The sequence below is a fragment of the Falco biarmicus genome, chromosome 8 (genome assembly GCF_023638135.1).
Source record: "Falco biarmicus isolate bFalBia1 chromosome 8, bFalBia1.pri, whole genome shotgun sequence".
Taxonomy (NCBI): Eukaryota; Metazoa; Chordata; class Aves; order Falconiformes; family Falconidae; genus Falco; species Falco biarmicus.
Window position 1 is genome coordinate 63,470,247 of NC_079295.1, and position 27,882 is coordinate 63,498,128.

General features: G+C 42.4%; 1 protein-coding gene across 2 annotated transcripts in view; it reads left to right on the forward strand.

The window, feature by feature from the left end:
* Positions 1 to 27,882, forward strand: part of FSTL4 (follistatin like 4) — a 236,531-nt gene that overhangs the window by 15,093 nt on the left and 193,556 nt on the right. For both annotated transcript variants that reach the window (XM_056350374.1, XM_056350375.1), the window contains exon 3: positions 3,314 to 3,347. In XM_056350374.1, coding sequence (XP_056206349.1) covers positions 3,314 to 3,347 — 34 coding nt within the window. The remainder of the gene's footprint in view (positions 1 to 3,313; positions 3,348 to 27,882) is intronic.

Sequence of the window (27,882 nt, forward strand, 5' to 3'; positions counted from 1 at the left end):
TGATGCTGGCTTGGTTGGTCTTTTGGAGGTGCAGTTTTGCAGTAGCTACATGTCTGAAAAGCAATGCTGGAGCAAGGATACTACATTGATTTCCACGTAACGATGATTAGGCATTTCAGATACAGAACAGAAGGACCTTTTATTCTGCATTCAATTAACTAACATTAAAAAGGAGGAAAATAGGTGCTAAAAGCGAACCTTGACAAATAAAACTGTTGTATTGCATTAATGAAATGCTATTTAAAATGGTACTCATGAAGAAGCTTTATAGAAGGAATGAGGGATCTGAAACAAATTTTTCCTTTCAAAGCCTATGATTTATGCTCTGATAAAATTAGATTTTTAGTTAAAGGAATTTGCAGTCATTAAATGGTGCCCATGAAATCAGTCTCATTTATAACCATCTGCTTTATGGCTTCTGCAGAAAAGTATTCCTCAGGCAATGCATCCGAGAACTTTAGTGTCATTTTTATCAAAATAGTTTGGTTCTCTACTAGTAACACTATTAAAACCTCTATGTGATTTTTTTTTTTTTTTTCTCCACTCAAGAGCAGTATCATATACTTCAGAGGAAGGGTGACTACTCCTTTTTGTGAAAAAGATTGCCCAAGTCAGAGCGTGCGGCATGGTGCTGTGCCTGTGGCCAGACTTGCTGGTAATGTCTCTTAGTGGTACATTAGATCACTAATAGAAAGGTCTTATGTTTCAGCATGCCCTCGAGGAGAAAAGTTAGCATCATTTCTTCTTTTCTGTGATACAGAAGAGAGAAATGATTGGGCTGAGGCAAACTAAGAAAAATGAGTCCTTGCCATAGCTTCACTTTCCGAGGGGGACAGAAACCACAGTTGTCCCTCTACCTGGAGCTGGTGCCTTTTTGTGGCTGCTCTTTAAGCCCTGCCACAGTTGCCAGGTATTTTTCCCATTTTTTTTTTTTGTGCACCCTCCTGAAACGCTGAGCGCTTTCAATGCTGTTGGTCTCCTCTTCATGGAAGAGGATGTTTTGGGGGATGCACCAGGTGCCGGTATTCTCCCAGGTAAGGTGAAGTGGTGACTTGCAGCCTGACCTCGTGTTCTTCTGTTGTGTTTCTGACAGGCTTGTCCTGTGAATCCCACATCTGTTTTTTGGGGTAGTTTACAATCATTAGAACTTAGAATGATAAGGGGAACAGGGTAAAAGGGGAACTCTGAAGACCTTTCTTTGTTTTTCACGATGTCTATCCAGTTCCTTTCATGGAAATACCAAAAGGGTATTTAATACAAGTGAGCTGACACTTGAAATTTTTTTATGGAGTGTGAGTGTCTTTTTTTCTCTTTTGATCAATGTAATATTTGTAATTAGTTTTAGTGTTTCTAAGCTGTTGAACTGCAGAGAATTCAAACAGCTTGTTAAAGTGAGGGACTCCGGGGAACTTTAAAAGTACTCTTTCCTTTTGCATATATTATGTGTACACAGGCTTAATGATAGGCTGTATCTAAATTTTTTTTTATCGTGTGCCCCACCTCTCAAACTAATATTTTGAAAAGCTGAGAGAGGTCCCTGGAGTGTGACTGTCTGCGCAGCTCAGAGCTTTACTGCCTAAAGAGGATAAATGCTTTGAAGTCTGTACTAATCCCGAATGCCATTTTACATGTTTCTCAAGATCACTGAGGTAACATCCTGCGGGGAATAATGACTTGGTATTTTTATAAGCAAATACCCTTTTTTTTTTTTGTTTATCCCCTCAGACTTGGAGGGTGCCAAGGAGGCCATTTACGCTGTTCTGATCTGCCTTGGGTTTGGAGAAGGCTCTGGCTGAGGCGGCTTGGCGTCACTGGCGGGAGCGAGGGGCTCCATTGCCTGTGTGATGGGTGGCAGGGATGAAGTGGGGGCGATGGCAGGCCTGCGGCCAGGGCGGCGAGCACAGCTACAGCACCTGCAGACATGAAACTCCTCGCTGAGTTACCTGGTGCTGTCTGAGGTACCGGGGTGAGGGAGGCAAGGCCCGCAGCAGTTAGCTGAGCGGGTACTGTTGTAACTTCCCTAAGCTGAATTTTTTCCCTTTTGCTTATCTTCTCTCCCTTTGAAAAGCTCTGTATTATTTTTTTTATCCTGTGCTCCAGTGGCAGCTTTCTGTATGTCCCGCTGCCCTGTGCCTGTGGAAGGGCCCTGTGGATACACCTCCTTAGATGTGTGCGTAGTGCTGCGCTTTACCTCCCTTTGTCTAAGCGTGGTCTGCAGGGAGGTACTTTTATTTTTTTAAAAAGTGAAACAGTACAAATAAAACTACAATAAGCATCAGGTGGGCCGTGGGGAGGCCATGTGTTATTTTCCTATCAGAAGGAGGAGAAACAGAAACCTTTTTGTTGTTCTGTTCTCTGATAAACATCTGAGAACAGTGAGCGCTGAGGGGATGAAATGAAGTTAAGCAAGGCACATCTACAGGAGGAAAAACCTGCCTGAAGAGCTTTTGGTAGGGGTCTGGAGAGCTTGTGCCTGTTCCCGGTGTCCCTGCTGGGGACACTCTGGGGTCTTCCAGGTATAAATTCTGCACTCGGTGGGGTTAATCCTGCGTCGTCCAGCAGTGAGCTCTGCCCAGGTCAGTGTGGCTCTGGGCAAGGTGGTCTTCTAGAGTCCTCTGTGATTCTGCTATTTTGAATACTGGCTGCAAGAAGTAACTCAAGTGATGGTAGCTATAAGTATTTGTAATTAACCCATAAATGTTACTGCTTGGGATTAAATGTTTATTCCCGTGGAGCCTCACCATTGGTGTAAGTAGTGTTGTTTGGGAATGTGATACCCTTTGAGGCTTTATGCAATATCTTTTTACAAGCGGTTTCTTTATTAGAGATAGTAGTGATGCTTTGCAAGAAATGGGGCAAATAATATAGGTGTGCAAACATTGAAATGAGCCTTCAGCTCTAAGCATGAGTAGTCTGGTGGTTTTGAAATCATTTGGGTATTTGAACAAGTGTCTGCTAAAAATAGCTGTAATGGCTCCTCCCGCCTCAACCCTAGATCCTTGGTATAGTAATAACAACCTCCTAGCTGCTCCCTTTGAACATCAATAGAGAAAACAATCCATTTTAAAGATATTGTGCTCTACCATGTAACTTATCACATAATGATGAATCATTTTAGGTGATATATTGATCCATTAAATATCTGTGGACAAACTGAAATGTATGCTTCTTATTACTCTTCGGTTATTGTGTAGAGCTTTGTAGATGCTTCTCTGGGACAATGGCTAATCTTTTTAGGGGTTTCTGTTTGTGCTGCCTTTGAACAATTATTTTATTTAAAAAAACCCACAATTTTTTTTCTTTTTCCTTATAGGACTTCAGAAGGCTTGAAGTTACAAGAAGAAAAGGTAGGGGAAAAAAACAACACTTTCATTTCAATGTGTGTGTTGGTGTTAAGTATTCTTGCAGTAACTTCTGAAAACAAACATGAGTTTACACACTCAAAAAGTGTGTAGTGCTGTGGGATTAAAAAAAAGATTCCCTCCTAACACTCCCCTGGCAGTTCTTAGTGTTGCAAATTGTAAATTATTCTATTTTTCCATGAAAAGTTGCTCTTACAGAACTGCATGATGGTGTTGGTGATGCAAGCCAAGTTTGTTTGGTGCTGGCAGAGGATCTAAACTCTGACCCTGGAGCAGTTCAGGGAGAAAAAGGTCCAGACAAGGCTTTCCATGTATCAGCACACTGCAAATCCACCCAAAGGTGCAGCAGTGTTGTCATGGCAGTGCCCTGAGCTCAGATCCTGCTCTTGTAAACTCTTGTGTTAGTGACTAATTGGCTGCTGCTGAGAGTGGCCCTTTGATGGTTCCCAGCAGCTGGGTGAGAACCGTCCATCAAAGAGCTCATTCTGTTATCATTAATTTTGATTTTTGTTTAGCAGATGTTTTCCGGATTAGGCAGTTGCTTGCCTCGTGTCTTGTGAATGTGAAGCAGGTGGCACTCTCCTGCTCAACAGATTAACGTGTTCCCCTGTTCTGTTCCAGCACCTCCTTTAATTGCTTCAGGCATCCCATATATTTGGAAGAGGTTGTAACTACTGCTGTTTTGCTGCTTAAATGAAAATGGTCATGTCCAAGGGTAACATGTCATAGAGTCTCCTTTTTGGGTTTTTTGTGGTTGTGTTTTTTTGGTTTTGGGTTGTGTTTTATTTTTGCTGTGAGGCTGATACAGCAGAGAGGCTTGTATAATATGTGGCTATTGCTAAAAGTGAAATATATTTAACTCTGGTTTCTAGCATGTGTGGTCTGGCATGTGGTCAGATGTTTGCCACTCTTCATGAAGAAATCCAGTTTTACTTGACTTCCCTTTATTGCAGACTGAGGAGGGCTCTTGGATGGCTCCAAGTTGCTTTGAGATGCAGAAGAGCATCTTGGCATCCTGGATGTGGAGGCATTTCGGTCACGCTCTAGCTATAGAGTTTGTGGGGCAGTTCGTTATTGACATGGAGACTGAATCTGGTCTTGTGAAAATGAACTTAATGAGGGAAACTTTGTGGAAGTACCTCTAGTCCCATTTCAGATATGATTTGGGTCTCAAGTTTCATTCTCAGTGAATGTAAGCAACACCTACAAGAACTTAAATATAGCGATTTTTGAAGGCAGGACTCTGTTTATAGATCATGTGGGTGCTTGGAAAATGTTACCTCAGAGCAATAACTGGATTTTGAGATCAATGCTTTTAGATACCAAATTTCCAGGCTCAGTTAGGCTGCTTTCTTACTGCCTTCACAGGATGGATTGGACTTTATTTCCATTTGGAGGGGTGAAACCATACCTTTTTTCAGAAATGCATTAAATATAATGAACTTCTCTGTCAGAAGACTTCTTAGATCCATGGATGGGGAGGAGAGAAGGGGATGATAGTTGGGGAGTTAAGGTCTGTAGATGAATTTGGCTTATGCCCAGCAATGCAATCTGTGAATAATCAAGAATGTCTGAAGAACTGCAAACTCCTCAGGAGTCAAGAAAATACTAACAAACATGGTAAATACATCTTGGTCACAAAAGCTTGTGGATTTGCAGAGCTACCCGGGGATTTTGAGCAGTGATTAAGTATCTTCCTCTCTGGAGTTAGTCCTCAATAGCGCCTTTAAAATAATTCTACAAAAGCCTCCTTCAGAAACCTCTTCAGTGTTAAAATGTGTGCAGAGCAGATACCACTCGGTGCTGGGGAAAAAAAAAATAAAAGGAGGTTCAAAATGTTTATGCACATGAAAGGATTTGTTACAAATTTTGTGATATGGTATGATCTGATTTTAAGATTCAGGCCTTTTTTCCCTAAAATGGTAATTTTTGTGGATATTGGTTTTTACCTGAAGAAATTGGATAACTGGAAAATGTTTGAAGGTGGGGGTTTATGCTTGTTCCCTTCCCTTGGTTGGAAGACTTGGCTTTCTGTTGAAAAGTTGAAAAACTTTGAAACTTAAAAATATCTGACAGAAGCCACCACAAAGGTGAGAACTGCAGCAAACTTGCTCTGTGCCTGCTTTTATTATCCCATGCTCATGGATGAACCAGGATAATTAAAAAAGAGCTTTTGGTGGCTTGCACTTTTCAGAATTTTTCTTTTTCTTTTTTTTTTTTTTTTTTGGACAAAAGGTTTGAGTCCTTTAGATTGAAAGCAGGCACTTTTCTCTCAAAGGAAACAAAGCCTTGATTGTTGTCAATGTGAAAACACTTTCTTCCTTTTTGAGCTGTGGATGAGAGTAGTTAGACTGGGAGGCTTTTGGTTTCCAAAGTGTCAGGACTACATATGCTGGAGAAATTTTGAAGCTGCTCCAAAGCCTATTACAGTCGATGAATGGCTTTCCTTTGACTTCTGTGGGAGCTAGATCAACTATAATTACATGATCTTTTAATTGCTGTGGTACGGAGGGGAGATGCTTCCCTGACTGCAGCTGGCAGCCATCTTCCACCGTGATGTATGAAGACTGATTTCCTTATGAATTTAAACGGGAACGGCTGCAGATCCTGGGATGCCTAACTAGTGTTCAAAAATTACCCGTTTTGACTAAAAATGATCTTTTAACCCCAAACCCCTCATTCTGGTCGTTGATTAGAAGCTGAAAGAATGTCTTCCTAAATTCAGTTTAGGCTCATGATGAAATTTTGCTCTCAGTAGGTCATATGCTTGACTGTACTTTATATGAGCATAATGCAGATGGAATGGAAAACAGAATATGGTGTGAGGCGCCAGCTTTTGTGTTGTAGCTTTTAAAAAAAGAACAAAACCACAAACTCGAGAACTCAGCATGTGGTAAACAAGCACAGGATTTGAATATGGTATCTTTATATTGCTCTTTTAAACTAAGATCGTTGCTCTTTTAAACTAAGATAGGGGGGCAAGTTAGAGCAGGCAAACCTTTTTCCACTTATCCAGTCTTCTCTCTTTTTTCCCATTTCTATCTAAAGACTTTTCCATTGTTTATGCCATATGTTTATATATGGTTTCAAGTGTTAGCATTGTTGCTAGTTTCTATGCACTACCTTCCCATAGTGCACAGGAAAGGGAAACTCAGCAAAAATGTTAACAGCCTGCACATTTCCATCAGCTGCTCAGGACAGTGAAATAGTGCTGGAGAGCAGATGGGGAAGTGCAAAATGGGAGTAGGGATCTGGGAAAAGCAGCAGTTTGTTCAGATCAGGTGGACACAATGGGCATTTAGTGAAAAAGAATAAGAATAGCATGCAGCAGAAAACTGGGAGACTAAAGGCCTTTATGGTAAACTGGAAGAAGCACTGGACCAAGCTCTGAAGGTAACACAAGCATTTGGCTTTGACAGTGGTAGGGCTTAATTTTCAAGATCAGTGAGTTTTCACTGTGTAATAGGTGTAGATGAATGTGATACTTATCTGTTGCTGTAAATTAGACCACACAACTTACATATGTAAGAGCCATATACATTCGCATCCATCAAATTCCCCATGTCTAGCAGGACAGGGCCTCTAGTGGTTTCCCCGAGTATCTTAGTTGCAAGATCACAGGAACCAATTCTGCAACTTCTGGTGCTGACAAGTGCTCCTACTTCTGTTGTCAATGTGGGGCTAAAGGATGCTGAGTCCTAGGATAAATTGTCTGCTGAGTATAACTCTATGCATAAGTGTATGTATAGTGACATAAAGCATAAAGAGCCAGATCCTTGGCAGATGCAAATGAGCAAAGCCATGCTGAATTTAATGGACTGCCTTTTGCTTTTTACTAGCTGAGGATCTAGCCCAAGCACTTAAAACTTTTAATTTGTTTTTATGTTGCTTGCAATCATCCATTCAACAAATTAGTGTCAAAAGATGCTTTTGAAACCATTCAGCCAAGAAATGTTGAAGCAGATTGCTTCCACTCTGTTTGACCATATAATCTTATTAAATGAGATGCAACTCCAGATGTAGTCAGACAGATGACATCATGCTACTGTAAAGATATGAACTTTAACTAGTTGTTTTGGATTAAAAGGCTGAAACCTGTCTGGAGTATTCACAAGCTCTGTATTGTGGATGTCCTGTTTGTATTTATATTTACTAAGCATACACAATCCTCATTGTGTTTCCTAATCACAGTGAGGAGCAATAGAATATAGCACACCTTGAGCTTTCCCAGGTTGCCGTAGGTTTATTGAAAAATCTCTGGGTCTGCATCAGTTAGCACTGGCAAAGGATCCAGCAAACAGCTTAAGAAATACTTGATTACTTGCCACTTGACATCAGTTCTTATGTCCTAGATGAAAAACTGACTTGGTTATGAAACAGTAAATGCCCTTTAGAAATTCTATTCACTTCATCCTTTCTGTTTGCTCATTTCAAATTTTCACCTATCCATGGAAGATGAAAGGCTCTCAAAACTTGGCAGGAATGGCAAGTTTTTCTCCTTAAAGCCTTCATGAACACAATGAAGTGATCAACTGTAATTAGTTTTGTAGTAAATCACTTATTAATTTTCTATCCTGTTGTTTTTGTCCTATTGCTTGAGTCCAAGAAATTTGGTTTTGTTCCTTGTCACCTGGTCAAAATCCACCAAAAATCAGTAGCTGCGTCAGTGTTGCTCTTTAGAAGCAGCTGTACCTCCTGGATCTTGGTTTCTGGCTATCCCAGTGACATCCAGAATATATGATAAATATATATACGTATATGCTATGTATGTGTAGAGTTGGATGTTCAGAAACCCACTGGCTGTATCTTCAGGACATGTCTCAACTGCAGAGGACAGGTTTCACATTAACAATACCTGTTTTCTAGGATCACAAGTAGGAATATTTTTCTGTATTTTATACTGATCTTAACAATCACTTAGTCTTCACTTCTTCAAATAAAGATTCATGTCTCTGTCTATCTCTGCTACCTTGTTTTCATAGAAATTATTATCTCTGTTTTTTCAGGGCACATGTTGTCAGTGAATGGCCATCTGTTACCTGGGGAAGGATGTTTGACTGGGTCAGAATATTATTCTGATGTTTGCCTCCTGTTTTCCTAAGTTTGGGAAACTGCAGTTTCTCAAGTGGGATGAGGTACAAAAAATGCTGAATATTATTCTTCAGATACATGATGCAGCAGGGATGCCTAGTTTTGTAATGTTGGCAGGGAATTAGGTAGAAATAAGATAAATGCCCAAGGCAGCATTTAGCTTGGATTTTAATTTAGAGCCAGGCTAACCCAAACTGGGGAGGGGAGAAGGGGCAAAATTGTTTGCTCCCATGTATCTGCCAGCAGCGGTGTCTAATGGTAACTTGGCATTTCTGTGGTTCTCTGTGACCAGAGTTAACAGAGGGAGTAAAACCATGCCGGCAGAAGAACTCTGAATAATCAGCTGATTAGCCGGTGTTGGGCACAGTAGTAAATTGAACAGTAATGCAGATGCTCCTAGACAGTGTTACTGTAGGTGCTGGTATTGCACATGTGTGTATGGGACTCTGGACAAGGAGGAGTAGCTGCAAACACTGAACAGTGAATTGCAACTTAACCAGGGAGTTGTTTATAATCTGTTTTCTAAACCAAACAGTGCTGGTCCTAGTAGTAATGTTTGGCTTCCAAATGACTGTTTGTTCATTTAGATGGATTATATCTGAAAATGTGAATGCTGCCCAGCTTTGCCAGTAGGCATAGAAAACCCATTGCATGCCCAGCTCTCTTGCTGCTGGAAGCAGTATGGCTTTGCAGACTTAAAGCTCCTGTAAATTCATACATTGGCTCCTGTAGTCAAGTACTTTGGGGCAAGAGGAATGAATTCTGTTCATGGCAGAATGGACATGAATGTTGAGTAAGTAAATATAATACTATGTGGCTTTGCTAGAGCAGCAGATTGATGGACCCAAAGGAATTGAAGTGAAAACTTCTTGAGAGCAGGAAACCAGGCAGCTGTTACCAGCAGCAAGTGGGAGGAACAAGCTTGTAGGCAATGGCTTACAATGTAGGAAATGGCCAGACTTCAGTTCCCTGGGTGGGGAGTAGGAGAAGATGGGGATGAGCCAGAAAACTACAAAACTTTGTGAGGATTTACAGGGAGATGCAAAATAATACATCTGTGTATCCCATACTACCGTACTTCATAAATAAGTATCCCCAATGCAGAGTGCTGAGGCTGGATGTGCCTGGAAGCATCTCTTTCCATCTGAAAGCAGAATGAACTGTGCTGATTTGGCAGCTGAATAAGCTACTGGTGCTGGCTGCCACACTATGCTGCCCACTGCAGCCCTGCCTGGCCATGCCCCGCCTTTAAAGAAGTCCTAGTTCCTTATCAGCATGTGAAGAACAGCTGGAGACCAGTCAAGTTTGATTTCTGGGCACACAAAAGGAAGTTACCAAAAAAAAATAGGGTGCTGCCATTGCTTGCATTCCTTGAATTTAGTACCTGTGGGTAGATACTGCACAGCAGTATCAGATCCCAAAACCAGATAGAGAGAAATCTGAAACTGAGTCAGCTCCACCACAGGATAGTGGAAGATGCTAGAGTTGTCTCTGTGATGTTCATTTACAGCAGATAACGTGGGGCATGAAACCTTGCAGTGACCTGCAGCAATAAAATAGCCTTACCTGCTGGCACAGTCCAGAAGGCTCCTTGAACTATTTTGTATCTAGGAAACTTGAATCACGTGAGATGTTTAGAGGTTTTCACAACTGATTACACCACACATAAATTGCTGACTTAAAGCTTGTGACCAAAACACACACCGTGAAGCCAGCTTCATCGACCCAGCTTCTCGGAGCAGTTAACAGCAAGGCAGAGTTTTACGGAACAGACTTTTTGCTTCGGGCTATGTAAGAATTTTAAGTTAGAAGCATGTGGGGGAAAAAAAAATACAGCTGTGTGAGGGAGGCAGTGGGCAGCATGTAGGGCCAACCTAGAAGGTAATTTCCTCCTGCTCATCAGTTGATGTTATTTGGAAACTTTGAAAGATAGATTAGCATATTTGCTGGAGTTAAAAAGTGAGGGGCTTTTCTGGTGCATGCCAAGCACTGTGCCTCTCGGGGTGCTTCTGGCAGTGTCTGCCCTATGCCTGTGTCACCCACTGTGGCATGGCAGGGGCATCCTCTATGCTTTCAGGGAGGATAACAGTCCCAATAGGTCATGGTGCTGTGCTGGTGGTGCTGCCTGCTGCCAGCCTCTGTCTGAGATGGATGACCTCCTCACCAACTTGAATGCCAAGTTTTGATGAAAGCTTAATAGGGAGATTAGTTTTATTCCACAGGACAGTGTCTCCCTCTTCTTTTCACTTCTCCCTCTAATCTCTCTGTGCTCCACAGCCTGTAAATTACCTGTCTTTCCCCAGAAGATAACCACTTTAACATTTTCCCCATCCCTAACATCCTCTCACTCGGCAAGCTTCTCTACTTTTTTTAGCTAAACTGGGCAGTCTTTTAAAAGATACCCCTTTGTCCTACAAACCTTGTCTTGGCTGCATATTCACCCCTCTACAAAGCACTTCTCTCCAGCAGACCCAGAGCAGTCAAGCAAGACTGGTTTGCACTGGTCTTTTAAGACAAACTGTCTTTAAAAATAAGAGAAGGATAGATTTTCAGACAAATGGGCTTTTGTTGACTTAAGCATCCTTAGGAGCAGCCAGGTTGAAATTCAAAGTGAGATTAGAAATAGTGTTGGCCACTGTTCCGAGTGGTGCATTGCTATTTGTATGAAATACTACTTTTTCTGTTCAGGCACATAATTCTGCTGAAATACTGTTGTTACACAGAGCACTGCATGATGTGGAAGCCCCTCTCATATGGAGAGGGCATATGCTGCTTGCACATAATATTAAAAGGTGCAAATGCAGTGGACACCCTGAGTTTCAGACCAGCTGTAAGATAAATTCTTTGTAAGGTTTGAGTAAAAATCTGGCAGCAGATGTTTCAGATAATGGCAGTATAATGCAATATGCAAATATTCTCCAACAAGTCAGTTTATCTAGCATGTCTCAGAAATTAGCAGAATAAGTAACTCTGAGCCAGAAAACACAAAGTCCAGGATCACTTGTAGGCTCATCAGATTTTTGAGTTGCATGCTGCTAGTCTACTTAATGTGTAAGGGCATGGTATATTTTCAATTACAGACTTAATAGGTTTCAACATGCCATGTCTTCCTGAACTGAGCTTTAACTATCAGGCAGAGCAATTAGGTTAATATTTTCAGAGCTTCAACTCACTGCCCAGATATGAGATAAAATAAGACAGAAGTTGCCCTCTTCATGCTCTCTTAGTTCAGGCACTTATAACCAGGTGGCTGTGGCCTCTGCCTGTGGCAGACGCAGCGTGTGGAGCTGTCAGCCTGGATTAGCCCAGCTGGAGCATTGTGGTTTATGGCAAGGGAGGTCTAATGGTGCTTCTGCTGCAGGTGCCTCACTTTGCCAGGGCAGCGGCGAGGCAAGCGTCAGTGGTCCTTGCAATGGGTCTGTTATCTTCTTCCACCACATCCAGTTCTCACCAGACCCTGCAGGATGTGGAGAACAAACTGGTCAGGTGGTTGGTGCCATAGCTGCGTCCCCGGCTGCTGCCTTAACAAATACTCTGCTTTAATTTGTGGTTTTCCGGGGGGCTCTGCTTTGTTTGTAAACGTTCCCTCTGGACTTTACATCTCAGCAGCTAGTATGTGGCAGTCTAGTTTTTTAAGAAGAACTTAGGAGCCTGTAAAATGCTCCAGTTGTTCATGGTGTTTGGGAAAGAAGAATCTACTGTGTATGAGGTAATGCAATTACTTTTCTAAAGGAGTTTTTATTATGCACCTAACTGTGCATTTACTGTACTTGATAGACCAAAATAAAACCAGAAGAGAATGAATAAGCCATTTTGGTCCATTGGGTAAATAAAACAGCTAAAGGATTTATAAAAATGTATTTAGTCAGCAGAGCTGATTGGCGACTCTGCAACTGCTCAAGTGTCTTAAGTAATCCAGGTTTAAAAGCCTTCCATAAATAATTCCTTGTTAGTTACATATCTGTGCTATGCTGCTTGCTTGTTGTGTTTGATGAGATCTTTTGAAGAATATTAGCGAAGTTTGTTGTTTTGTATGTAACAGAAGATGGGCACTAAGTGTGTTTATGAAGTAGCATGAGTGAGCCTCATGTCTTGTCCCCTTCTCCTCCTTTCCATCCTTGCCTCTTCCTCGCAGGTGGCATGTTGTTTTGTCACTCTTTACTCTTCCAGTTTTGGTGACATTAAAATTTGTCTTATTTCTGCTTAACTCCTAAATTCTGTCTGCTAAATTGGTCCCAAAGATGTGACAATCAGTAGGTCTGAATCTCAGCCCAGCTGCTTTTTCTAAGTGAGTGTATAACCATTTGACACATATTATGAAACTCATCTAGGAACGTGTGTTACCAGAATGAAATGAGTATGTGTGAAAAGTGATTCTGGACCTACAGGATGTATAGAATTCAAAGCCTTTTCCTTCCAAAGGCTTAAGTTGGATTCTGGCTTTTAAATTTGTTCAGCATATTGGTCCAGTTCTGTTGAGGTTACCAGTAAGTTCCTGCGGTTTGTTGTGTGCAGTAGTTGGTGCAAAGGCCACAGCTGAAATCCACCTTGTGCAGCCAGCAGATAATAGCATAAAGTTATGCTCTTGCTTGGAAAACAAAAGGTACAACAAAAAAAGTGCTGTGTTTTCCATCTGTAGAATTGGAAGTTTTTCAAAATGTCACTTCTCACAAGATTTCAATTTAGTTTCTCATTGCTACTGCGAAGCAGGTGACAATGGCATGCAGTGCCCCTTCTATGTGCTTTGCTTCTCCCATTGAAATTCTATGATGTGAATTGCCTATAATATGATTTATTTTTTTTACTTTTCGCATTTGAATGTTTTAAAGAATAACTTCTCTGTCACTTAAGTTAGATATTATTTTTTTATTATCCTTTCCAGGTTTCGTGTTCTGTTTTCCATGGTATTTTTTCTTCTTTACCCGTATTTTCCCAAAATTATTTCTTTTCCTGAAATTATATGATAGTCATATTTAGTTTTTAACTCTTATTGCCCATTAAATACAGAAGTTCATCAACTGCTTTTAGCAGAATCAACATTATGGCAACCCTTATTCCCTGGGAATAGCGTCAGTGAAGCCAGAAATTGGAAGCAGCCCTATGCAGCTTCTCAGCTGTTATCAACACGTCCAGCACTGTTGGCACCCGTGTCAATGAGGGATGATCCATTGCCAGACACGTCTGTAAGGAAAAAAACCAGTTTGTGAAAACAGAGGTTGTTGCAATTAGAGCAGATGTACCACTGAGCATGCAAAGTGACCGTTTCTGCACCCTGACATGCTGGTGGGACTTGCCTAGCGTGCAGGAGTCGGGATGTGGGCTGTGTCTCAACAGTGATCAACAATGACATAACTATGTGGCCCATAGAAACCTTAATAAATGAAAAACTGTATTCTCCTAACTGTGTAATAACACTTTAAACAGTGAACCTCATCAGCAGCCAATAACTGAGCTAAATTAATGGATGACCCCAGGATTGGGTCTGTCGGAGCTCATGGCCTCTGCTCTGTACATGCTGCTCAGGATGGCTGGACCAGTGTGCTGGCTTCCTGATGCTGGGAGCTGGAGCGAGCAGCCAGAGTCCCAGAGAAGCTGGAGAGGAGGCTTGTACCATTCTTGTAAAAACAAGGTTATTTTTGCCATCGTGACAGTGAACTGGACAGCCTGGGCTGCAAAATGTGTACTGGATATAGGGCTGTCACAGCTTACAGTGGTCTGTCGGTCCTAAAACCAGTAAGGAGCAACTCCTGACTGGCGTAGGGCGTAGGCTGGGGAATAAGTCAAAGCCCTTACAACAACATTAAATTATCCTGGAAGCCCTGACTGCTCCTCAATACTATGAGGCATCTTAGAGGGAAATGGAGGTAGCAGTAAAGGAACAGAGACAGCAGAAATCCCTCTCTTTTCCTTTAGAAATATAATAAACACTTCTCGTATTTGGAGGTTCACTTTTGGATGACACCTCTAAATATATTCAAAACAGGTCAGCTGCATTAGAGGCATTTGCTAAGTGAGTGTTTTCAGTAAGTCACAGAGGTTGCAATTATCACTGGAACGTCCTAATGCATCTCTAGGAAGTGGAGATGCTGGCGAGGTAATCAAGCTTTGAGTGAACTTCAAAAAAACTTCTGTTTGAATGTGAGACAATGCTGAAAATGACTCTACCACCTTCTAATGTTCACCCAATGTAAATAACATCACCAGAACAAATCTTCTGATCTGTATCAGGCATTGCAATTTTCTCTTCAAAGGAAGTGTGTTCGTCAGGGCTTGTTTATTATAGCTGAGCTGTGTTCCCTCTGATTAGATGACCCCATCATCTTCCAGACATCTTTAGCTGAGCACCTTGTAGTATTTTAAAAGAGAAATAATAATTACAGCCTTCTGTCTTTTCTTTTACCCTTCTACCTTTGCAGCAGGCAGAAGCTCTAATGTGATTATTTCACAAGATGATGTTTGTTCACTGGAGGGTGAGAGACTGGTCTCGTCGTGCGAACAGCGCTGCAGGCCTTGCCCGGATGCCTGCGCACAAACATGGACTTTTTCTGTGTTTTTTCTCTGTTTTGGGGAGCCTGAGGGATTATCTTTAGTTTGATATCACAGCAATTCATAGTGGGAATGACATAACCGAAGCACATTTTATCGTCTTCATTTAACAATAGGAACATAATGAAAATCATTAAAAGTATCCAATTTATTTTTCTTTGCATGGAGAAACTAATATTGACTCAGTGCCCTAATGGTGGCATTTCCATTTTACTTCCCTGGTTTTGTAGCAATACTTTTCAGACCTTCCTTAAACCAAACCTGTTGTTCATTCTTTCAATGTATTCCCACGGGACAGCAGGATTTCTGTCAAAACAGCAATACAATTCCTTTCAAGGGGCTAACGGGAAGCAGGGCAGAGAGGGGCAGTGGGGCTCCACGCGTGCATGCCCCCGTTGCTGATGGGCTGATCAGCAAGCGGCTGATGTTAGCGGTGCGCTCCGGGGAGCGGCAGCTCTAGCGGGAGAGTCATTAATATCCAGCAAATCTGTCAGTGGGAGCTAAGCATAGTGCACTTATTTAATTTAGACATTAAATCTTTTTCTTAGCGCTAACAAACGCTCCTTTGCTAGCTTAAAATTCTCCTCTGCAGCTTTGGAGACAGAGCTTTTGTCCGCGGATCTGCCCTTTTGGGAAGGCTGTAAGGAGGTGGTGGCTCTCCGAGAGCTCTCCTGAAGCCCTGCTGACTGGTGCTGGCTGGTTGCTGCTGGGGCGAGGGGAAGGGACTGCGTGCCCTTCATGGCTCCAACAGCTTTTGGTCGTGAAGTAGTTAAACGTACTTGGTCAGAACTGCTCTGTTGAGTTTGCTTGATTGCTTGGTTTTTTTCAGTTGCAACTGGCCCCCAACTAGACGTTTTTGGCTCACCCTTGCAAAATCCCATCTGCAGTGTGTAAAGAGGCACCCTGTAGCTTTACTTACCGCTGAAGTCCATACAAGCAAGAATAAGATGAACTAATAGAGCTAATAGTTACTGAAAACTGGGACTTGTGCTGACTTAAATGCAACAAAGTTTTGTGGGTTTTTTTTTAATTTATTTATTTATTTTTTTAATTTCTGGTGAGAAGGGATGAGTTTAGATTTTGCTTCATGAACAGAGCTGAAGCTATGCATTGTCTAGATCCATAGTGAAACAAATTCCTCGCCATTTGATGCTAGATATGCTGCTGTAAAAAAAATGTGTTATTTTCCCCAAATGCCACCTATGTTAGTATTTCATTTTAATTTCTGGAAAGATTGCTGGTGCCACCACCGTTTCCCTTCAGGCATGCTGTATGGCAAAAAGAAGATCTGAGGGTTTTGAGGAATATGCCCATCAGCTACTAGGAAAGTTCTCTAAAGCCAAAGGGTTGGGTTCCATTTAACAAGACTCAGTCCTTGGAGACAAGCACAAACTTTCTTTTTCAAGTTCAGATAGAAATCTGTTTTCTATGTGGGTTATTTATCAGGCACTAGAATATGAAAGTCAAGGTTTGTAGGGAGAAGTAATATCTTTTATTAGGCAAACTGAGATAGAAGGAAATCTGTGAAGCTGTTGAACACAGGAGCTGTTCGTCAGGTCTAGAATGTGAATGGCAATTGTCAGATACCAGATTCACTGCCTTTATTCTTGAACAGAACTGCTGATTTTAAAGTTACTATAAACACAGTCTTTCTACTTGCTATCAAAATCTAATGATGTATGTTTGCCAGCTATTATGATAAAAATGGCTTTCAGGTCTCCCATCCTTATCTCCCTTGTCTGTTTGTGTTTTTTTTTAAAAAATCTTTCCTTTTTGGATGAAAAACAATAAAGATAACTTTGGTGGAGAGTGTTTAATGTGATGACAACTGACTGTAGGACTTCAGATAAGACTGATGTGGCAGCAAAAAGCTTTTGGGGGGTACACTGTAATGGTGGGAGATCAGTGGAGTTTGAGACAGGCACATTTCTACTTTCTACTCGATATTTTAGAATGTGGACTTGATACTTTGGAATTTTCTTTTTGCTGGTGGCATGGATGGGGCCACACTGCTGTGGGTGACCTCTAGGGTCAAGCTATAAGTTTATAAATTTGTCTAGAGTGTGAGGCCAGGGTTCACGTCTGTCTATGGGTGACGTGTGCCATACGGAGCGCCGAGTGCTGGTGATTTCTCGCTGTGGTATGGAATGGGACTGTTCCGTGCATGGGTGCCAGCGTGGGGGCTGCAGCTGAGTGGCCACTGTGTAGCACAATCTCTGAATTAGCTGTCTGGGGTATTATTTCACCTCAAGTTAGATCTCACCTGAGAAGTTAGGTTGTTAAAAATGAAAAGTCACGGAGCAGATATTCAGACCAGAATATGCTTGTCAGGGTGTGAGGCTGCATTCACAGATCCCAGCTCTTTGCCTGCAGATGTGGTGTGTGCAGCCAAGCTGGCTGGCACTGCCAGCTGACACCACACTCCAAGTGTTTTAATGGCAATTTTCTGCTTGTTTCTTGTCCTGAGACCTCATTCAGGATTTAATAGGAATTAATTATGATAGAAGAAGTTAAAAAGTAATAATTACTTCTTCAGTCGTGCTCTTGTGTATTTTTTCTCTGAAGATTTTCTTCTACATCCTCTGATGGGGAAAAAAGCACAGGAAAACATGCTTCACTGGAGTGCAAACATAATCAAAGCTGGTATGATTTCTGAGATAAAATCAGCTTAAAACTAATTATTGTAATATTTAACTTCATAATACGATCATAAATTTCAGTCTCATGTAATCTGATAGTCACGAGGTACATTTTTCCTTATAGAGATGTAAAGAATCCTTTAGGTCTCTGTTAAGACTTAGTTTGTCACTGCCTGCCAGTGGCAGTCTGTTGTCATTGCTGATCCAACCCTATTGACTCTGAGCTCTAAATAATTAAAATTGTGTGCATCTATTAAGAAAAAAGGAAAGAATCATAAGTAGCAGAATATCCTCCAAAACCGGAGTGTAGCTTTTAGTATTTTTCCCTATAAAGGGGGTCACTTAGTTTGCAAGAAAGATGTAAGCTTCCACAGGGAGACAGGCTGGTATTGGAGTTGCACTCCCACAATTATTTGTGTAACTGTGTAATTACTTGTCTGAGGAAAGTGGTGTTTTTTGGGGGGGTTGCGGTGTTTGGGTTTGGTTTTTTTTTATGATGTGAGAAAGCTCTTCTCCCTAGGTGGGACTAATCTGTAGCATGCTTGTAGTGTATCTGCTGGAGGAGGAAAATGCCTGGAAAGGAGCTTCTGCTACCATTTCATGCTGTTGTTTGTAATTTATTTTTAAGATTAGGAGTACAGCAAAGGGGCTGATAGGCTGAAGGCCATGAGCCGTGACTCGTCCCTGGAATGCCGTGTCTTTCTAAAGCTTTTGTGGGAGCAAACCAAAATACCATGAATTAGACCCCATTGGTGCCTGAGAGGCTCCATATATTCTGGTGCTTCCAGCAGCAGGAGCAAAGAAGATATTTATGGGAGTGGTTAAAAATACTCCTATTGATTCCTGGAGCTTTATTAGGCTGAGTGATTTGGTACACTTTACTTTCTCTGTGTGCAAACCTCATTCGGTTGCTATTTTGTGCTTTGTCGTGATTTCAGTGAGGCAAGTTTAAAAGGAAAGTAGAATCAATTGATCTAATAGAAGTTGTAAGTGGAAAAATGGCCATTGCTTTGGAAATGGCAGCGACAAGATGCAGGCTCCTCCAGGATGCTGGTGCCCCAACACTTTGTCCTGTATCAGCACTACTTGTGCTGCATGTATGGATTTACTGGATTTGTGTTAGTTATTTCATCGATAAGTTGCTTTGCTTTGGCAAGTCAGGCTGTAACCAATAAGTAAACTCTGTTGTTTGGTCTTAATGGATTTGGAGGCTCGAAGATGTATGTTGACTATTATGAGCCTGAATACCTAGAGCTGAGTGTCTCGCCTTCAGAAATGATTTAACTCCTATTCATACAATTTTGAAAATAATGGGAATTAAAAGGAATTTCTTGTACCTTTATGTTGACTACATAGATGTTCTCAGATAATTTCAGTGTTTTATATTGAATGTTGTAGTTTTACTTGTGTTTTTATTTGTGTTTTGTTGTGGTTTTTACCCTAAAAGCCACTGTATTATCTTAATCACAGCAAGTAACCTTTCTTTTTTTCATGTGTGAAATGGGGATGACACTAAGTAAACTTAGTAACATTGCGTGGGGTGGTTGAAGTATTTTGGTATCTTTAAAATAAGGCTGTTAAAGAAAGTGTGCGTGTGTGCTGGTGATATGCTTTGCTCTGGCAGGCAGCAGCTTTCTGCCCAGGTGGAAGAGATGACACTTCGCGGGTCAGTGACAGATAGAGGCAGCTAAGCACACTGCTAAAATTATTATTGGGTTGGGGACTGCTGTGGTAGTTGGGTCAGAACCTGCCTGACATCGACATGTGGGGTTTGAATATTCTGCAGCAGCATGCCTTGTAATACCTGCAGGACACGTCTCTCATTTAAGGTATTGGGACAGGAGGGGCTGGGCAGGCTGTCATTGAGACTGTTGTCCCCCACGAGGGAAGTGCAGATGGGGACGCATTTGTTAGGACCAGGGTTTGCCCATCAGAGGCCCGGAGAGGTTTGTTGCCCTGTGGGGACCTCTGTGCTGGGGGCACCAGGTGAGGGCAATCACCTGCAGTGCTCCTCTGGTCCTCAACCGAGCAGAGTTCCTTTCCCTGGCATAGTTCCAAACTTAAGTGTGCCTGATACTGTCAGACATTAAATGTAAAATTATGTGGAAGACATTAGGGCTTTGGAAACCTAATTAAAATGAAAAAAAAAAAAAATGAGGCTGTTGGTTTCTGGCTTTGTGTTGTACATGTCAGTGATGCTGAGGGTGCTGGGGCTGGTGGTGGCTGGGGTGGGGGTTGCTTCTGACCCAGGCTGGAGCAGAGAGGTCTTAGCTGCAGGGTCTGTCCTCAGCTGCACTTCATCTTCTGCAGAGCCTGACCCTTCAAAAGCACCGGTTCCTGCTGTGCTTGCACCATAACTTTGCATCATGTGCGGATGGGCAGAGAAAGCGATTCTTCAAGTCTTTTAAGAAAGAGCTTTAAGGCTCTCTGAAAATAAATGTATTGGCTAAAGGAAAGTTGAATGGCATGGCTTGTGAAAGAGGAGCAGCAGCAGAACGAAAATGCTGCCGGGGAGCCTGCCTGCTGCCAGGGAGGGAAACCTGCCAGGAGGTGCAGGAGGATCAGGGAGATGCAGTTTCTGACCGGTGGCAATTAAAAGGGTGAGAGGGAGGACTGAGTGGAACAAAAGAAAACCAAATGCTTTGAAAGAAAGAAGCCCCAGGTCTAGTCTGGTTTACTGATCTAAATCTTGATTGAATTAATCATTCATGGAGGTAAGGCAGTGACTGCGGGAGGCCAGGAGCCTGGGAGATGGATTTCTTTTCTGCAAAAGTTACTGGGCAGCTCCTGGTGCTTGTTGGTGCTGTCCACTGTTTCTCCTACGTGCAAATTGGGAGCAGGTGGCTTTCCTGTTGAAGACCTCTGGATGTTGCAACAGAAAAAAGCTTGACATCCTTAGGTACGCTTGTCAGAGCAAATCTAAAGGGAAGCCCAGGGATTTTAGCATCAGCATGCCACGGCAGATGTTGGCATCCCTTCAGTGCTGGAAGATTGCTGTGTGTTCCAGTCCACAGAGTATTACCAGCCTTACTTCTGCATGAGAAACCTGTCTTCCTGCCCCAAAGTCCCCTGGAAGAGGTGGCCTCCTTCCCATCACCCTGCAGCATCTCTGTGGGCCAGACCTGCTTGTGGAGCTGCCTTGGCTCCCCACAGCTCGCACTGCTTGCTGCCGTGTCTCACCCCTCCAGCGGCAGCGGTGGGAGTTGTGTGCCTCGCTGTGTTTGCAAATTTGGCCTTTAACTGCTTGGACTCCCATTTTGTTGATGGCTGGAGAGATCATGCAGAACATACAGAAGGATGCAGTTGTGTGCAATGAATAATTATTAAGTGCCTGGTTTGTGTTATTGCTTGAGCCTGGCTTGAGAGACAACCCTTGTGGTGTCACTGGCACAGAGCTTCTGTTGGAGCAAGGGCAAGCTAAAAGTGACAAAATTCAGCATCTCAGCCAGTACCTCCAGGACCAGCACCCTCCCGTCTGTTAGCCGTCCCTGTATGCCCTTCCAGCAACCCTCCCTGTATTTAATGGATAGCACCAAATATGCTGGAGGTGGAGTAGCTTTAGAGAACTCCACTGTCAAAGTCAGTATGACTTTTCTGTTTAGCTGTGCTGAATTATTTTGGATAGATGTTTCTGTGGTGTGGACCAGCCTCAAATGACTTTCCTCTGTACCTTGTTGTGATACTCGGCTCTGTGAAACAGCCTTTTACAGCTCTCTCTGGGGAAGGCAGTGCTTTACACTGAGCGAGAGATGAGATTGCAAGGTCTGCACTTACCTTCCTTAAAAACAAATACAAAAAAATTTCAACAGCCTGAGGTAACTTCAGCGTTACCCTGGTATTTTGTAGCAACTTTTTTAAATAGAGGGAGGCTTCATTAATACCATAGTACTGGAGCAATACTCTACAGCTGACATCTGCAAAATCACTTCAGTTTTGTATTTCATTATTTCAACAGATTTGACTCATTCAAGATTTTGGTTTAGTCTGAAGGAAAAGCAGACATGTACATGTGATCCAGAGTGAGGAAAGAAGTATATGGGTATGCACACTTGCTTTTTTTCCTACGAACAGGAGATGCAGACAGGAAAAACAGCTGTCCCTTCGTGGCCTTCTGTGCTCTTCCCTTCAGTTAAACCAAGGGACCCCGAATCCTGTGGGCGCAGGAGCCAGTGCACAGCGTGCCAGGGATTGGGAGCCTGCGCGTGTGCCTGCCTGTAGCGTAAATGCGGTATTGCTTGAGACGGGCAGGCACGGGAGAAACCTGCCTGCTCATAACATTTTCAGTACTGACCACAGGGTTTTGCTCCTGCTTGCTTACCTGTGGGAGAAAACTGAAGCCTTTACTGATTTGGTCGTGGTCATGGGGAGCACGGGAAAGGGCGTGCGGTGGCACGGGCAGGAACAGATCATGAGCACAGCTCCTTATCTAGAGCTTGTGAAGATTTTACCTCAAATAACTCATCCTGCTCTGTCCTTCCTATCTCTTTCTCAGCTTTGCGAAATGCATTTCACATACACGGTGTCTCCCTGCTTGAGCCAGTTATCTGGCTCTCAACAGCTACTTATTCTTTCAGAGTACTCCATTACTGCTAGGATTTGATTTTTGTATATATATACAATCATTTTGCTATTGTGTTGGTTGTGTGTGGCTGTGGATGCAAAAGCACCTTAGCTCCCTGCTTTCCCATATGCTCCATCTCTCACCACAGTATTGATATTTCTATATGTGGTGGTAAAATTAATTAAATTATGTTCTCTATTTATGAACTAGTTTATAGCTTTAATTACTTATTGCTACTGCAGCTAATTTGATTTGGGCAATATTTAGTTCTGTTTCAGTAACTTTTCATTTTAAAAACAAACTGCTGGTTTGAATTCATTGGCATTAACAACCTGTTATTGATTAGTTTGGCCCCAAACCGTGTGATGAGGAAAGAGTGGCTGTATGCCATGCTAAGCCTTCAGAGCATTAACAGTGAGTTAAAGCGTATCTTTCTGGGAATAGTCCTTTGGAAAGTGCATGAAGACTTGCAGGCACCTAAGGATGGTCAAAGCCCCTCAATTTCTGTGGCTTGAGCTTCTCGTTATAGGAAAGGATAAAGCAAAGGAGGCAGAGCTAAACAACAGCATTACCTCCTTCCACTTCTGGACCTCAATCACAGCGTTCAGGCATGCCCTTTACTACAAACGTTTTTGTTGTGAATTGGTAATAACATCTGTAGTGATGACATTTGGTCTGCTAGTCTGTGTATCTCTTAAGGTCTGCTCTCCAATTTAAAGAGCTTAATTCAAAGCTATTAAAATCAATCTGAAGGTTTCCTCTTTCACTTGCACTTTATTTCGTACAGTATCTCCAATAATGACTTGCTAGATTTTCTCTGTTATTGCTGTTCATGATTTAAAAGACCAAGAGGTTAAATAGCTTCTCTTCCACCATCTCCGGTTACCCCTTGGAAGAGCTCAAGGGCTACACTTGAAAGCAGAAGACGAAAGTCTTGTTTGTAAATTATGGTTCAAGGTCAGTTTGAAGAGTGTTTCTTGAGGGACCAGGGCTGATCCTGCTTCTCTGGTTATACCGCAGTGGCATAGCTTGCATTTCATGTGTCTGACATCAGCACGGCTCGATTTGGTGAGCTGTCCTGTCCTGGTGCCGCAAAGCTGTGCCCAAAGGGTGAGGAAGTGAGCTCCTAATTAGAGGCACAGCCCACAGAGGGCATGGGGATTTGCCACAGTGCAGCTCTGACCTGAGCAGTGGACAGCACAGGGAGAGCATCAGTAAGAGGGGTTTAGGTAAATGTACAGAATTTGTAGCTTGTGGGCAGCATACGGTCTGTGCTGTCCTGTTGTAGAGCCCACAGCTGTGTGGTCTTCACACTTTCCAGGTTGCTATGGGATAACATAAATGTTTAACTTACCACATTTTATGGACAGGGCCTTTTGAGCTTTTCCCTGGTCACTTCATGTTGATCAGATTTTCATACAATCATCTTGACATTAATGCCAGTTCTTTTGGTCTACAATAACTTCTGTGATCACAGTCCTTCTCTTTGGAATTGAAGGTGGCCAGCATGGTCAGAGGTTGGGGGGCTTTTGTTAGGTGGCCATCACGGCCATGGCACTGAGTTTGTGTTCAGCCAGTTTGAACATGTGCAAAATCCAGACTTCTCCTGGAGCTGAGCTGTCACGGTGGTCAGAGTGCTGCTGCCCACCCCGTGGGGGCTGGGGGCTCTGCTCGGCTCCATGGTCCTTGCGCTGGGTCTGGCCGGCTGCAATGTCATGTCTTTGCCTCGATGAAGCATGTGCTTCCCAAGGGATATAATGGATATAAAGTGTGCCTTCTAGAGGTGCAGGTCATCCTGTTCTCTGTCCTTGAGCTCTTGTATGGAAAAGTGGAAGGTTGATGGAAGCTTTTCTGTAACCTTCTCCTTCCTCTGACAAATATCCTTTATTTATTCCGTACTATGGTGTGTTGTTTACAGCACATGCAGTGATATTAAACAGCTGCCATGTCTCAAGCCAGAGGTATCTGCAGCAATCCTGGAGTGCCTCTGTAAACTCACGTTGAATCCTGGGGGATGAAGGGCTCTATTAAAAATGTAAGATCATTATCACTAATCTTGAAAGTGGACCATTGCATTTAACATATATAATTATAAACTTTGAAACAAGATGATTTCATCTGGTGGAGCATCTGGGAATTATTTTTTCATTATCACGTTTCAGAGAGTGAAAAATCTTCCTATTCTCTCAGAGGATTTTGTGGGATTAGTTGCTGCTGTTTGCTGTTGTGTATTCCTGCAAATGTTTGTATAATTATGCACGTCTCTAATTCATTCTGTATCCTTGGGGGGTAGAGGAGTGGGGTGTTGCATTGCCTTTCCCCAGTGATGTGCTGGGATGGTCCTCTTCAGATGGCAAGGAAAATGACAGGCTTTTCCCATGATCGATTTGGAAAATGGTCTGACAATGTGTGCAGGAGTTTATTGATGTGGCAAAGTACGTGCTTGTGCAATCAATTTGGGAATGACCATACCGACTCAGAAAATTGTCTGATAAAGTGATTTGCATGAATGATATTTCCAGTGCGAAATGCAATAGTAAACATACACAGATACTTTCATTGAAGGATTGTCTAAATTCCCTTCAGAGCCCCTGACAGCAGGTCCTGCTGTCCAAGGAGCAGCTCTAACCACTCGTTTGCAGGGGTAAAGGTATAAAAAGAGGTGTCTCTGGTCCTGGTGACTGAAAATTTTGCTTTATGAAGGAAGTGTGTCCTCTGAGGGATTTTGAGATAAATGGTACAGTCAAAAGTCGGTATGAGAGCGTGTTTTTACCTGATAAGAACAACTCATCCCAGTTTGGATTTTCAAAGTATCAGGCTATTTGCTATTGTGACAACAACTTATCTTAAACTTTTCTGTTAGAATAAAATCCAGTAAAGGCAAAACCAAAGCATCTACATTTTAAGTTAGTAAAGACTTGATTTCATCAGTAACCTGAATTCCTTCTTCCTCTGATACTAGATTTTATAGGGAGGCTTCCTGGTTTTGACAGTGCTGGGGGAAAAGTTGGTTGTGATGGCCCATGGATATTGTCATAGTTGTTTAAACTCCAGTTGTTGGAGAAGAAGCAAGGCAAATATACATAAAACAGAAAGGCACAAAAAAAGGGGGGAAGATTGTGTAGTGTTACTTATAAGCGTGCTGCTTAAGAAACATGATTGTATCTGCCATGTGCAGCCTGACTGTTGTGTGCCAGCACTGGGTTTTGTGGCAGGGTTTTTTGCTCTCTGTTTTAGGACTGTTGGCACTGTAGCAACAAGATGACCTGGTGAGTGAAGCCAGGCTCTTAGTAGAAGGCAGAGTGGCAACACACAGAAGAGGAGGCTTCTTTCTGTTGCAGGTAGGATTTAGCCTGTGCAGCTGAAGGTGGCGATGCTGTTGGAGTGTGCCCTTTTGATAAGATGCCTATGTGGGACCTTTAATGGAGGAGATGGGAGAATGATGGAAATTTATTGCTTTGAGCTCCATTCTCACAGCATTTTGATCTTTACAAAACTCAAAGGACATTAAGAGTCCAGAATGAATTCATCCTTTTCATGTCTTAATTCTTCTTAATACAGTTCTTGCATGTTATCAATAGATACCTTCAGACAGACTGAAGAATTTTTGTCTCTTGTTTAACTCTTTCTGAGTAAGATCACAGCGATGGGTTGTTGGAACACCTTTGGTATCCTGAGCCCGTTGTTACTTACTGTAGCAATTGTGGGATTTGCCCCATTCTGCATTTGTGATGCAGAATTCAATTGTAAGGCACCTCTTTCTTGCAAATAATATGGTTTGTTTTTAAAGGTGATAATTGACCTTTGTTAGGTTTTGGGTCAGTAAAGTTATAAAGGTGCTATTGATTTCCCCGTTGAATGACAGCCAGAGATGCTGGCTTGCTCCTCTTCTTGCTCTGTAATTTCACAGTACATCCAGGAACTATGAGACTAGCACAGACTCACTCTCTGTTTAGCTGTCTGGTTGTCACTCCTTACTTTCAGGAGCTTAACTGGAAAGGAGAGGCAGGGGAGGAGAGGAAGAGGTAAATAGTGTGAGAATGGGAAGGGAAAGGGGAGACTGGTGAAAATCCCACACTTGGCTGGGGTGTTGAGCTGATGTATTGACCGGGTAGCAGCTTTGTGGGGAGTGGGACCAGGCAACTGTGAAAGTGGTGGAAATATCTTGTAAGGAAAATTGCTCAAGTTCCTACTGAGGAAGGATCATGGTAGTTATGGCATTTTTTTGCCAAAAGTGGTCCACTTCTGGCCAGCCAAGTGTGTTTTAATTCAATCGGTGCATAAGGCTCTTAAAATATCTTATAAAAGAATGTGATTTAAGGGTGTTACAGTTTTTCTCGTGATACTGCTTTCCTGTTTCCAGAGGGTAAGACAAGAGATACTGATGGAGGAGTAGGCAGAGCAGGCTTGCCTGAGAATAAGGGAACTCCAGAGAGTCTTAAAAGATACAAGTTAAATGGGAAATTTCTCTGTTCTTGCTAGGGAGGGAAGATGCGCTGCAGTTACTTGCCAAGGGCAGAAGTGTGGCTTGCCTGGCACCTGGGGGAAGCTCAGGGTTTCATGCAGTTGGTCGATGGAAACCTGTGTCCTGCTGTGTACAGTGCTGGGAGCCAAAGGACTTCGTGAGAGGATGGAGGAACACATCTACTGGTGCAAACATTATAGAAACCAGTTTTAAGTCTTCTAGGAGTCCCTTCTTAGCCTCTGAAAAGATCATGCTAGTGGGGATTTTCTTTAGGATTTGTTGTCTGTTTTTGGTAGAAACGGTACAAGACCACAAGCGAAAATAGTGACAGAGAAGGAGAAACTCGCGCATAATTTGAGCAATGTGAGCATGACACCTCATAGGTTTTTTGCCCGCATTGGAAAAATACTGTAAGGCTTGCTGGCTTTACAGCAAGGTCTCAACCAGCCTGTGATCTAGGTGGTGTAAGTCTTAATGATCTTTTCACAAACAAGATATGAGCAAAATAGTCTTTTCGTAGACTTGTAAAACTTGATTATTTTACAAGGGTTATTTAGTTAATAGAATTCATTGACACCTTTGGATGAACTGGCTAACACATTCTCTTTCCTCAAATGTTTAACCACTAGTAATTAATATTATTTGCAGTCTGCTAAAGCATCCCTAACTTTGTTCAGCCGTGGAGAAGCTGGGGGTTTCTTTTGTAAGACCTTAACTATAACACTGATTCCATATGCCAGATCTCCACTTTTACTTGGAGATGCCAAGAGAAGGGTTTACGATGCTTATTTTTTTTTCTTAACGGGCTAGCATGGTTGCTAAATCTTATTGCACAGAGCCCATCCCTGCAGCTCCACATGGAGCCCATTTCCTCCTTTAGAAACCCTTTCAAATCATTTCAAAGCCAGAAATTTAGGAGTGCATACAATGTGTGAAGTGATTCAATGAATTAACACTATTTAAAACAGAAGAACTCCTTTTATGCCTGTCTTGCCTTTTAAGCATTTCCATCAAGAGCATTTCAAATCAATGACTTAAACTCCTTTGTGCATCTGAATGTCTTACGGAAGGAGTGAGGATGTTGCTGAAAATATAAATAATGACTTTGGAAACCAATAGCAACACGAAATGGGTACATCTGCCAGTCACTGCAGTCCCCGTGTGCGGCAGCAAAGGAAAAGTAGGCTTTAAAATGCACCTAGCAAGACTGTGCCCTTA